General features: G+C 37.3%; 1 protein-coding gene across 6 annotated transcripts in view; it reads left to right on the top strand.

Annotated features, from left to right (window-relative positions):
• The window catches only part of SNCAIP (synuclein alpha interacting protein), an 88,747-nt gene that overhangs the window by 36,464 nt on the left and 38,333 nt on the right, over positions 1-13,950 (top strand). For all 6 annotated transcript variants that reach the window (XR_014319262.1, XR_014319263.1, XM_082782469.1 and 3 more), the window contains exon 3: positions 5,493-5,565. Coding sequence is in view for 4 of the 6 variants with exons in the window: in XM_082782469.1 (XP_082638595.1) it covers positions 5,493-5,565 (73 nt within the window). In the remaining 2 variants the exon portion in view is untranslated. The remainder of the gene's footprint in view (positions 1-5,492; positions 5,566-13,950) is intronic.

Here is a 13,950-nt window from a genome sequence, read left to right as displayed (position 1 = left end):
GACAACAGAATAGATTTATGGGACTCTTGCTTACATTAAACAAAAATAATATTCTGTTCACAGTGACATTAAAAACCAATCTTACTATTTTCTTTTATTACTTCATGAATAACTATTCACAAAAAAGTAAAAAAAAAAAAAAGCTAAGACCTTTGTTGCATTAAATGACAGTATGTTTTAAACTTTCCCTTTTCCCCTTTACTAGTCCTGATTTTCCCCATAAATTCATCCCTGCTTCTAGGTTGTATACCATTGTTATAGCTACTTGAAGTTTTCCTCATCCTTTAATTAAAATGCAGAATTTCTATTGCATTGGCAAATTAAGCAAATTGAAACTAGTATAATAATTTCTTGGTTTACAGAAATAATACCAAATGACTATTCATAATATATATAAACCAGAGTTCCTGGGGCTAGATATTTGTAAGCTACCTGAAACTGAGTTTGTAGATCATTCAAATAGCTTTGTAAGGAAAAAAGCCTTGCTCCGTGGAGCCAATGCAGGACTGGGTCTAAAGTCTGTGAAATGTGAAAGCAGCAAAAACAATGAATGAGTTAAAACACAATGAAGAAGCTGCCTAGTTGCCAAATATTTCAAAATACTTTAAAAAACAACTCCACGTCCATCATCACTTGGCAGTGCATCAGTAAACTATAGTCAGGATTATGGCCTATCTCCTGACTCCCCGCCTACCAGGTGCAGGACACCTCCTGAGCTTGCTGTAACCTCACCTTGGCTATGGTCAGAGTTGGTGCACCCCTCAGACTTCCACAAATGTGCAAGTGATGCACAGCCAGACTTCCTCTACCCAGCAATCAGGACTTCAGGGCTCAGCATGGAGAGTCCTACACAGCTGTGCAGAGACAGTCACTGACTGCAATGGCTTGATTTGTTTCCCACCCATGTGATTAACACCTACATAATTGTCTTTTTTCCACTCTCTTCCTTCTCAGAATTTAAAAAATGCAGATAGCAACTAAAATGTACTTAGAAGATATTAGATGCAGACAGACATTTTGTACCTTTAACAGAATTAGTGTCAATATAGGTATCCTTTGAAGTTAAAGCAAGAATAGCATTAAATGTGTATATAAAATTGTATTGCATAGCCCAAATAACTGAACTGGTATTCTGAGGATGCTGATTGCAGATATGAAGTAAGAAACTTTTTGAAGGGGGGAGATCAACTATTGTAGCCTTACTTTTTCTTGATGTAGCTAGCTGCTCCCAAATAAGCATCTAGGACAAAGGTTAGTGTTACAGAGTTATAAATGATTAAGCTAAAGTAATATAAAGATATTAACTTAAGGGGATTTGAATATTAATTATAGAATCAATTAGGTTGGAAAATACCTCTAGGATCATCTATTTCAACCATTGACCTAGCACTGCCAAGTCCACCGCTAGACCATGCTACTAAGCTCTTCATCTGCACGCTTCTTGAATACCTCCAGGGATAGTGACTCAACCACTTCCATGGGCAGCCTGTTCCAGTGCTGCAAAACACTTTCATTAAATACATTTCTCCTAATATCCAACCTAAACCTCCCCTGGTGCAACTTGAGGCCTTTTCCCTTCATCTTATCTCTTGGCGGTTGGGAGAAGAGCCCGATCCCCACCCCACTATAGCCTTCTTTAAGGTTGTTGTAGAGCCCAATAAGGTTTCCCCTGAGCTTCATTTTCTACATTCTAAACAACCCCCGTTCCCTCAGCCACTCCTCATTAGATTTGTTCTGTAGACCCTTCACTGGCTTTGTTTGCTCATCTTTGGACATATTCCAGCACCTCGATGTCCTTCTTGTAGTGAGTAGCCCCAGAATGAACACAGTGTTCAAGCTGCAGCCTCACCAGAGGTCAATCGTTTCCCTATTAATGAAGTGGATTCTTTTCCACTATAGTAAATAAACTGAAATGAGGCTATTGGATGGCATACAGTAGTAACAGCACCTAGGAATGTTATGAAGAAGGAGGGTGTCTGTTTTCTCTATCTCAGTAAAAACAAGGAGCTGTGAATTTCAGATCAGGACATAATCACAAGGGTCTTGATCCAGTGGAGGTAAATCAGATGAGCTTTGGTACTGACTCTAGCTGAACCAGGACATAGTGCGTAGTATTCTGGAGTTGTCATTGTTCTGATGACATGGTCTGAGGTTCGTGCTATCTGTCCAACTTTGCCATTTGACTCTGTTTCAGGAAATATTTAAGGTGTTCTCGACAATAGAAACTTAAAATGTCATTTTCACTTTTTTTTTTTTTTTTTTAACTCTCATACCTGCATTTCTGTGCCACAATTCATGATCTGGTATTTCTTCTTTCTGCTACTTCACAGGTAAAAGTGAGTCTGCAAGTGGCAGACAAGTTGCACAGCCAGAACAGCCTTGCTAGAGATTGAAGTTTTCTTTCTCATATCTTGTTTTAAAATTCTTTGCATTAAAATTTGAGAACCAAGTGAAATGTAAAATGTTGACATTTTACATTCATTCAAATTCTGTAGCCCAGTTTTACATGACTTATAAATATTTGTATGACAAGGGAGGTTCTGTTTTCCCCTGAATTGGTAGTGTCTGTTGAAGAAAATTGGGAATATGGGAATATTTTACATTTACATGGAATAGGTGTTACTGCCTCTTGACTTTTATTTCCTGTTAATACTTTTCCTCCATCTTGCAAAGTTCTTAAGGGTTTTCTAAAATTAACTATGTCAGGTTGGCCATAGGAATGCCTTAAAAGCAGGGGAAAAACAAACAACCCTCACACAGCAGTCAAAAAGGCCATTACGTGCATTAACCTGGGAAGAAGCCTGTTACTGAGTTTCACTCTGAACCACAACACACTTTTATAAAATAGCAAAGAGCACGGATACGTTAACTGGCAAAGCAGCCTGATGTGCTTACCTCTCACACTGTCACCTACGCCTTTAGTCATGGTCCTCAGCTCTTGGTTGACTTGGTTACTTTAGTGGGGAACTGTGAGAAATTAGGTTTATTTTTGTATGTAGAACAATTTAAGATTATGGAACAAGTGGGAAATGATGAATATTAAAAGCCATTGAATAGGCAGTGAATCTCAGTGATGTTCTGGGGGAGAGCTGCAGTCTCAGCCTCTTTTTCTGTCACTCTGGTACCCGTAATAACCTTGAAATTCTGGTTGAAGAAAAGCTAATAGACATTACTGTTAGATCAGAGCTGGAACTAGAATATGTGAGAAAGTAGTTATAGAAGGAAGAACTGGCAATGTATTGCACTTATAGTTGGGAAAGATCCATTTTAAAGAGCAATTTTAGTTGCTTGCTAGACTGAAAGCCAGTTCTCCACAACTTGGCCACAAAATACAGATGGCAGAAATGTAAGTGTGCAAAGTCTTTGTGAGGACAGAGGTGAGTGGGAGGAAATCTGTTAATGAAATCAAACCAACATGATTAAAATGCATAATCAAATTTATAACATTAAATTTTGGTAGTGGGGAGGGTCAGACATAATTGAATACATTTTAGTGCAGTATTGAAGCAGAAAAAAAAATATTTTTCCAGGACAGAACGGGAAAAAAAGACAGAAAGAGAAGAGGCTTTCTTTTTTTTTTTTTTTTTTTTTTTTTTGAGGGTGCCTGACAAAACACATAGCAATGGAATACAAAAGGCCTCATTCTAATTGAATTACAAACTGTGTAATAGTTTAAACTGCACCAGCTGGTCTTATGAAGCTACCATATTCCTTGGAGACATGTTCCTTGGATTTTCTTAAGAATCTTACTAGACCAGTTCAACATTGCCTTCTGAATCTTTGTGCTGAAATAGCAAGATGTATAGCTTAACAGCTCAATCTTTATTAAACAATAACTACAGTGAAGCAAAGCACATGGTGTTTGTGAATGTGTGTGTTTAACTTGTATTAATTTGTATTTAGTAGCATCTTTCTCTGTCTCAGTTCTTCTGTTGTTTGTTGCTTTAAGTTGTCAGATCCTAGAGCAGTCACAGCCTTATAGTCAACCCCTTGTTTAATGGGGATTGGAGTCACTGAGTAGCTCTGCTACAAGTACTAATTAATAAGTTCAATGTTCATCCTGGGAATACTTATGAGAGATTCTTGTTGTAGCTGAAGTTTATCAATACATTTCTGAATCAGGCCAAAAAAGGAAAAAGTGAGGCATGGGAGGTTTTTGAGGCTTAATAAAGTATCTACAATCAAGTGAACAACAGCCTTACTTAAACTTGCACCAGAAAAGTAAATAACTTCTGCAATTGATAATGAAGTTAGCTTTAGATTATTTTGAAGTAGGGTGCCAGCTGTGCATTAGAAACAAATCAAAGTCTGAATGACAAACTGTCAGCAAAAACTAGGACAATGTATGACCATTTATGTTTTGTGCAAAAAGCTGATGGGGTTGTGCTTGTATAAGTAGTTGTTTTGCTTCATTGGTCAATCACATACCAGCAAAAAATATGTTTCCTCGAAAACATATGGTGTTTATGTATTCTTTAAATTTTTTCAGTTGTGCTTATCCTAAGTGCTTTTTATGTCTTAGTTTCCAAAATACTGTTTTAATATTTTTTTTTAATGGGCAAAGCCATTGATCTTTCACAGGCATAATGATTTCATTTGCTTAAGTGAAGATTCCCGTAACATTTAAGTATTAGGTTAAAGAAGGCAAAGAAGGCCTCATATTAAGTAACTTAATTTTTGTTTGTTTGTTTGTTTGTTTTTGTTTTGTTTTGTTTTTCTCAGAGTTTATAGTTTTATAACTCTGGATCGTATGTATTACTGAGTAATGATCGTATGTGTTCCACAAGTTTATTAAAAAAATAAAAAATAAAAAATTCTGTTTTGTAAAATACCCTTTTAATGCTAAATTCAGAGACAAACATACTGATCATTATCAGTCATATACTGTCACATCACAGTAACAATGTAAGATTATTTCAGTAAAGCCTGAATGACATAAATTAGTTTGGTGTCTGATAACATGCATGTATATGTATCCATCTCTGAAAACAGATGTCTTAGCTGTAAATATTCTTCATTAATTTTATATATTTCTTTGTGAAAACTTGAATTCTAGTTTTTAATTATGAAGAATCTTGCAGTATAAATTCCATAATACATACCAAGATGGGCAAAGTCAGACCCTACATCTTTACTGTGAAGTCTAAATTTATTCTTACATTTGATATATCTGTGCATTCCATGGAAAGAATATGTAAAGTACATTTGTGACTTGAATAATGGTGATGTACAGGAAGGAGAACTCTCAGGTGGGTAGATGCTTTGCTGTGGTTTTGAAAGTCTCTTAGATCTCTTGAGGTGGGACACAGAAGCAAACGTCATCTGCTTTTTTCCAGCAAAGATGAGAAACCATCAGGCCACCCAAAGTACTCTCAGCTTGGTAGATATAGACAATGCCAATGGTATCAGGACCTCTTGGAAAGTCTTACTTTTTATCTTTTTAAAGAAATTACTTCTTATATTTTTTTTCTTTTTTTTTTTTTTTTTTACAGTATTCTATAACTTCTCTCAAGACCATCCCAGAATTATGTAGAAGGTGTGATTCACAAAATGAAGACAGATCAGGTATGATTCCTACTTCTGTCCACCCATCAGTTTCTAGGCTGCTTTTTATCATGTACAACTTGGCAACAATTGCTTCTTGGCAGTGTTCTGTTTTGTTTTCTCTCATTTTTGTACAGCTTTCTGGAAACATGACTTTTCTTTTTTTTTTTTTTTTTTTTTCAACAGATGTTAGTTCATTAGAAGGAGAAAAAAAAAAAAAAAGTTCCAAAAAAGGATTTGGCTGTATACTGATAAATGTAGGGCTTCATCTCAGCAGCTCCAAACCACAGTATATGCAACAATTTACTTGAAAACCCGAGAAACCATTGGTGACAAGACGTAATAATGTAGGCGCCAATGAAAAAATGTTGGATACATTTACTACCCATATGGCCACGACCAGTTTGAGGGATGATGTTTTGCCAGAGTCTGAAACTGTATCAAGGATGCTACATGATAGAATCCACTCTAAGGCATACTGTACTAGTTAAGATTAAAGCAGAGTTTTTGAGTTTAATAGTGTAAACTAAATGAAGAATCATGGCATATAGATGAGAACCAGCTGGGGACCTTCCCCCTTCTTTCCCTCCTCCCCAACAAAAAGTGCATTCAGTGTTGTTTTTCACTCTGTAAATCAGATTAATCCCTTTTTGTTTTTCTCTTCCTGATGGAGGATAAATGAATTGGTGAGAGGAGCATTTTTGTTGAGCTATGAAAAAGTTTATTGTGCTTTCATCTGATGCTTTAATTGAATTTTCATTAATGTTGTTGAATCAAAGACTTTTTATAACAGAAACGGCAGACCTGGAATTTGTGGGATGATAGAAGGCTTTAGGAACTGTGCTATGCTTTGGCAACTTTCATTTCTATATTTCCTTTCAGAGAATTGTAAATTTTCAAGGTGCGTAACTAAGTTGAAACTTTATATGAGCTAGTTTTTCTGCCAGAGTCATTAAAGACCAGGTCACCATAGCCCTGTGCCACTGCCCTTGACCAAAAGGGAAGTGAAGCTTTCCTTACCATATGTTCTTGCGGTGCTTTTGCCCACACAAGGCTCAGTGGTTATTGTGCAACCAGCATTACCTGCTGCAAGCAGAAAAGCAGGGAATAAGAGGAAAGGGAGAGGGTCCCCAGTCTCCCCACCACATCAGTTTTCTCTGTCCCATCCTCTCCCTGTCCTCTCTCATTCTCTGCCTTTACACCCTCCATCTTTGCAACCCCTTGCATGTGTCCTTGGCCCCTGTCCTCCCTCCTGTCCTCACTCCCAATCCATCCTCTACCCCATGCCTTTCTCACCTTGTCTTGTCTCTGCTGTTGTCTCCTCCCTGTTCTCCTCCAATTTCTCCCCCACATTCTCCCTCATATTCTTGCCCCTATACTCCCGTCTCTTTCCTCCCCTTTTCTCCTTCTTTCCCGACTTCTTTCCCAAATATTTTCCTTTCTAACACACATTTCCTCCCCAATATTTTGCCCTCCCAGTCCTTCCCCTGTCATCCCTGCCATCATCCCACCAAGTCTTTCCTAATATTCTTTCCATTGTACTTCTAGACCATTCTTTTTCCCGTTCTTCTCCCCACTATTCACCACTCTCATTCTTGCTCCCTTAATTCCATCCTCAATGCACTTTCTCCTTTCCCACCCCTCATTTCCCCCCTTCATTTTCTCTCACAGCGCTATTTTCCTCCCTCTCTTTGCCTATCAGTATTAAGAGGTGATCATGTGGCAGCAGGACATTGCCTCATCTTTTCACAAAAATAGACAGTTGTTTATTTATTTTGTTGCTCCAAGAGTAAGAAAGATAGAGAAAGAAAGCAAGAATATCACGTAAGACATATTGTACTCCTAGGTCTATTCATGAGTACTGCTTAGCCAGAGTGACAGAATCAATGTCTGCTCTCAGGAAGGAAAGAGTATTCTTTTAAAAATACAGATAGTAGTCTTAAAGGAAAATGCCCACAAATGGCAAGGATGGGGCGTTGGTCATGAGTTCTTCTTTAAGGCCCTAGGATATTGACAGCTTATTGTGTAGTCATGTTTCATGATCGCCTCTGCAATCAGCCATTTTTCAGTGATGACTTCAATTACATCTCCACTCATCCATTGGCTTGAAAAGGAGTTGACAGAAGTAAATACAGGCATTGCTGGAAGACAGTAGCAGCACTGGGGAGTCTGCCAGTGGAAGTTAATTCAGAGCTTTGTTTAAAATTCTTGAGTCAAAAAATAGGTCTTTAGTACTGATAATAATATCAGCAAGCTGGAAACAGTACTAAAATCTATTTTTTCACTCTATTTATCACTTAAGAGTTTTGGTGAATTGAAAATAGTACTAAAATCTATTTTTCTTTTTTTTTTTTCTTTATTTTCTTTTTACTCAGTCAATAAGTACACATACATAGTGTTCTACAGGAAAGTATCACTTTACATCCCTGCACAGACTTCGCTGAAATATCAATGAAACTGCAGCAGTCAATGCTGTTTAAGGCCCAATCTGCTAATTGATCATTGTTACTTCTGCTGCAGTCTTCTGCCTTCCTCATATCATAGAACATTAAAAATAGTTGCCCAAATTACTGTTGTTGTGTGCTATTTCTGATGAAGATATATTATATCCTGCACTGAAAGATATGTAAACATATATATATATATGTGTGTGTGTGTGTGTCTGCACCAATATATATATATTTTGAGACCCCACCTGGAGCTCTGTGTTCATCTCTGGGGTCCCCAAAACAAAAGGGACATGGGCCTATTAGGATGAGTCCAGCGGAGGGCCACAAGGATGGTCAAGGGGCTGGATCACCTCTCCACTGAAGACAGGCTGAAGGAATTAGGGTTGTTCAGCCTGGAGAAGAGAAGGCTCCGCGGAGACTTTGTAGGGATGGGCCTTCCAGTACCTAAAGGGGGCCTGCAGGAAAGCTGGGGACGGACTCTGTCAGGTCGTGTAGTAATAGGACAAGGAGTAAAGGCTTTAAACTAAAAGAGGGTGAGTTTAGGTTAGACACTAGGAGGAAATTCTTCACTGAAGGTGGTGGCACAGGCTGCCCAGAGAAGCTGTGGATGCCCCATCCCTGGAGGTGTTCAAGGCCAGGTGGGATGGGGCTTTGGGCAACCTGGTCTGGTGGGAGGTGTCACTGCACACGGCAGGGGGTTGGAACTGGATGGCCCTTAGGGTCCCGTCCAACTTAAACCATTATCTGATTTTATGATATCATAAGTTATTAGTGTGCATGATGTTCCTCCTATGTTGTATCTGTAGTCCAGTAGCAATTTAAGTAATTGGGCATAGAAAAATTCAGAAGTCTTTCAAAGAGCTGGTATAGCTTTTTGCCTCATACTGACTCCTGTTTAGCTGAAGTAACATTTTTTCTCTAAAACAAAGAACGTGGAATTAGAACCATAGAAGAATTAAAACAAAACGAACAAACAAACAAACAAAAGTTAAGAGTAAGTTAACTGTCAGACTAGACATGTCAGTACCCTAATAATCTATAAAACAATTGTCTCTTTCAGCCTTGTCTCAGAAAAAATATTTAGTTCACTAAGACAATTAAGACTGAGGTATAGAGAAAATAAGTTTCAACTTTAATATATATGTAAATATGCTGGCAAACATTTTCACCATGAGATTGTTAGAACAGATTTAAACCACAGTTCCTCTTTCTGGAATTACATTTTTTAATTACATGGCTGGTCTTACTGTTCATTGTTCACAGGTAAGTTTAGTAAATAGCCTTGTAAGTCCCATTTTCTTTCCACATTTCATCTAAATGTTGAATAATATGTTAGTAATGTATGAAATTGTTTGGTTACATTGTTTCAAATTGCTCTAAACACTTTCAACCCTAGGCAAACATACCAGTGTTTACCAGTCAGCACACTTTCTCACGCATTTCTCATAAACCTTTCACAAGATTTATTTTTTTAACTATTTCTTTCTGCCTATAACTTTTGCTCAAATTGTTCTTTTCCATGAGGAGAAATTAGAAAGTCTGAGAAAATGAACTGCTTATAGTTCTTCCCCCCCGAATTGATCAACTCCACACTGCCTGCTCCCTTCCTTAAACTGCAGTGGCCATGATCTGTCACTACGGGAAGGTGTTGTTTTTTTCCCTCAGTATCTTGAAAGATGTGTCTGAAAGTCATGCAGTTAATAGTCTCACTGCGACTCCTCCATGTTCGTCCTCAGATTGAGGGAATTCTGACTGGGGAAAATTCCAGGGGATTCCTGGAACCAAAGTATATCTGCCAGCAACCATGGGCTACAAGGTAAAATATTTACAGGACTGGAGAGAAGGTGTAGGCCAAATCCTGTTTTACCCACAATAATGTGAGAATAAGGATAATCATTTTTTCATCCATCATCCTTCAAGAGAACAATCTTTTTAGTTAGCATAATAACCACTAAGAAGTGCATTGTTCTTCTTCAGGGACCGAGAATTAAAAAACATATTTTAAATAGGGATCTAGCAAACTAATTTTTCAGGAAAGAAGTGTTAGCCAGCCTGCCCACTGAATTCTGGCATCAGAAATCAGTCCTTTATGTTTTTGTTATTAAGCATGAAATTAGTTACTTTCTTTCTGGGCAGGTTTTCTAAGGCCACTTGAGTAAATGGTTCAAGGGACCTCATAGGGTCATGGAATATCCTGAGTTGGAAGGGACCTTCAAAGGTCATCGAGTACCACATCTGTGTTCAACAGGCTTCTCTAAACCATATCATTGTGCTGAAGTATATCTGCCAGCTACAATGACTTTTGGTTGTCCTTAAATATTAGTCTCAAATAAGAAAAATATTCTGCTTTAGATCTTTATTTACATGTTGATAAAAGCAGGTTTATTTTTAGCATCCTTATGCAGTACTTTATTAATTCCCCACAGAACCGTTACTCATGAAAGAATTCAGAAGATCAATTTTCTATTTGAGAAAACTAAATTAGTGACTGTAAAATGTCAGGAAATATAAAATTGCAGACAATTTTTATCTCAAGCTCTTTGTAATTTTTTTAGCTATAACTGAAATTAAAATTTGATTTGGAGGCAGTGTCATATGGCATTTATTTCTAAGTGCCCACAGAGTTCCAGATACCTCCCAGGTAAATATGTCTGAAATAGTACCAAATTGATTGGGTAATCCTTGGTAGAATAGTGAAGAATTATCTCTAAATAAATAAATAAATGAATAAAGGAAAACAAAATTAGAATGATGACTATGCACTGACGCTGGTGATAGCTATTCAATTTCTTCTCCTACCTCATTTTCACATCCTTCCTCTTCCTGTTTTACATATTTGTGCCAGGAAAAGCTCTTCTGATTTTTCAGTAGAACTTGACTTGCTACCTCCCTTTTACATCCTTAGATCTGTCTGGACAAGGGTAAACCCAATTTGTTCATTTTGAAAATTTCCTTGCCTCTTCTATATTATTTACTGTAAAAATGACAGCTTTTATAGTGTTTTTCCTCAAGACAAGATATGAAAAATTATTCATTTACTGATGCTCATATTAAGGTTTGGATTACCTGGAAGTAACGTATCATTATTTAAAAGGATGAATTATTACTTTTCCTTCTTTCTATCATTTCCAGACCCTTTCTTTCTTCTTTACAATAGCTTCAAATTCCACTTCAGTGGGAACAAACCCACTCTGTTTGTGCCTGTGCAGGGTTGTTCTTTGATTCAGACTGTCATACATAGCACTCACATAAGAACCGTAAAATGTACTCTTGGAAGTTATTAATATATTAAAACTGTAAAACAGTGCCACCTTCAGTTACAATTGTTAAATATTATTTCAGTTATATTAATGAATCAATAAATAGCAAGTTACTCATAATTGCTTTTTATTATCCATTGGTATGTAAGGGACATCCCTTCCTCCCTTCTTTGGAGCTTCAGTATTGCTGCCTGTTTTGTAGACAAATCAGTGTTAAAAAGTGTGAGAAATTTTCTAAAAATTTCCCTAGTGTAGACAGCACCTTGTTGCTTGTATACAAAGTCAGAATTACAGTTCTCTAAATGGATCTGCAATGAGTCTTTACTGATTTAAGACTATTTACTGAAGTTCTATCACAAAGATGATCAGGTGTTTATTTCAGAGGTTAAAGACAGTAAAACTCCAGATGTGAAACTTTATACATACTTAGTGATCCCAAATAATTACATAGTTCTTGAACAATATGGTGAAATACTGCATTTTAAAAAATATATGTATGGGCATTTGTAAATTGCCAGACTTCCTTAATGACAATGGTGGAAAGTAAACTGCATAGTCACAGAGTTTGTAAAACATGGAGGAACTGTTTTGGATAAGACATTAGAATGCATTCATCCTTTGGTGGCAATAGAGCCAACTTAACAGAGTTTGTTCTCATAGAGTCTACATGGTAAAGAAGCTTGCTGTTATGTTCTCAGCAAGGGCGGAGAGTACCTTCCTGTATTTCGTACTGGAAGACTTCCAAATATGTAGTGACAAGTTGTTGAGGCGAAAGCCCACAAACCATCTCCTCTCTTGTCTCTTTGACAGTTTTTCACATTAATTCCAGTCTTGCTGCTATGTGCAAACAGATTGTGTTCTTTCAAGGTGGTTACATCTTCATCATGGGATAACTGAAGTCAGAAGGCACATATGAATCTGAACCGTCCAACTCCCTGCTCAGAGCAGGTCTAGTTGCACAAGATTGCTCGAGGATCTTTTCTCTAAATGACTGATTCATAGACCTTTAGGAAATCTACTAGGCATGATAAAATTAGCAGATAAACCTGCCATACTGTAGGACTATCAGCTTCATTGCTCAAGCAGAATATTGTTCTTCATTACTCATAGTTTTTCTGTGTTTTGTGACTGTGCAGGTATAGATTTTATAGAAAACAAAGGTTGAAATACAGTGAATTTAGAGTTAGCACAGTCTGGATCAGGTCATTGGACAGAAGTAGCATTAATAGCATTTATGACTGATAGCTATTTGCATAAACGGATGTCAGGCAGTTTTTCTCCTGGACAATGGTTCAACACAGTTGACCATTAAGGTGTTGCTGTCTATCCAGAGAAAGAACAGGAACAGCAGGCTAAAAATGCTACGTAGTGATATAACAATGATGAGGGTCACCACTTTCCACCCACAGAAAGGGAATGAACTAATACTCTTTTTCAGTCGTGTTAAACAGAGGTCTATCAGGTGATCTGCTAGAACAACATGGATTCAATGCCAGCTGATCTGCAACTGACTCATATCTTTTCAGCCATTTCCTGCTTGCCTATACCACTGCCTGTTGTATGTCCCAGCTGTTCAAGAGCAGCAGTCATGGCTACAGAAATCAGTCAAAGTATAAACTAAATGAGGCTGTGGTGATGGTGACAGAAACACACTTTTAGAAGTTTGGCCATTCCCCCAGATCCTCAGCCAGTCAGTGCTCTGAAAATGTGAGTTTTTCTGGGATCTTTGTTAGGTGGATCCATGAAGATCTTGCATGGCAGCATCTACAAATTACACTCTGCAGTATGTTCAGTTCATTTTGTCATGGTTCTGATGCTTGATATATAGCTCTTTGCCACCTCTTCCTTGTGTTGCAAGTGCTGTAAACTTCATGAAGCTATCAGCAGTTACAGAATGTAATTGTACCCTTGTACTAGGGAGACGAACTCTTGCATGAACATCAGAAATGAATTTCAACAGTAGTTTCCCTGAAATAAAAGCTGAGCTCTTTATTTTCATTATAGTCAGGACAATTTAAACATAGTCTAATATCTGACATTGGGTTGCAAGAATCATGGAAAATGCCTGTCAGAATTCATCTGTTCATAGGGTAGTCTCAATGGCTGGACAAAACTCATATAATTACTATGTGTTTCCATAGATGCTCATATACTAGATAAGATTCTTTCACACATCTCTCCCTGCCCTAGATACTTAGGTAACATTGAAAAAATGTCAGCAGATCCTGCAAATTGGAAACATGTTTTAAGGATCTCTCTCCCTCTCTCTCTCTCTCTCAAAGTTCAAGGTAAATTTTGATTCTTAAAATCAAATATGACAAAGTGATTGAATTGACCTATAAATTAATAAAACTGCAAATATGCCCACAGGCCTCTTTAATCAAGTTTTGTGCTTCTTCCTCACAAAGGTCACAGAGCATAATATATGGTAAAGAACTACTTTTTGCAAATTTGACTTTTGCAGATTTTCTTCAGATAATATTTTCTGCCAAGGAAATGCTTTGCTACTTCAGACGTGTCAGACCTACACATCTTAATTGATGGCAATGAAAAGCTTTCCCAGTTTTTTTTGTTATTCTTTCTTAGTACTGAAGCATCACAATAGTGAGATTGCCCAAGCCTCTCATATTTGTGATTAAAAGTTAAAGAAAGAATTTTGACTACACTGTTACAAAAAAAAAAAAAAAAAAAAAAAA

Source organism: Aythya marila, assembly GCF_965140915.1.
Source record: "Aythya marila genome assembly, chromosome: Z".
In the NCBI taxonomy this organism is placed as follows: Eukaryota; Metazoa; Chordata; class Aves; order Anseriformes; family Anatidae; genus Aythya; species Aythya marila.
This window is presented reverse-complemented; position numbering and strand designations above follow the sequence as displayed.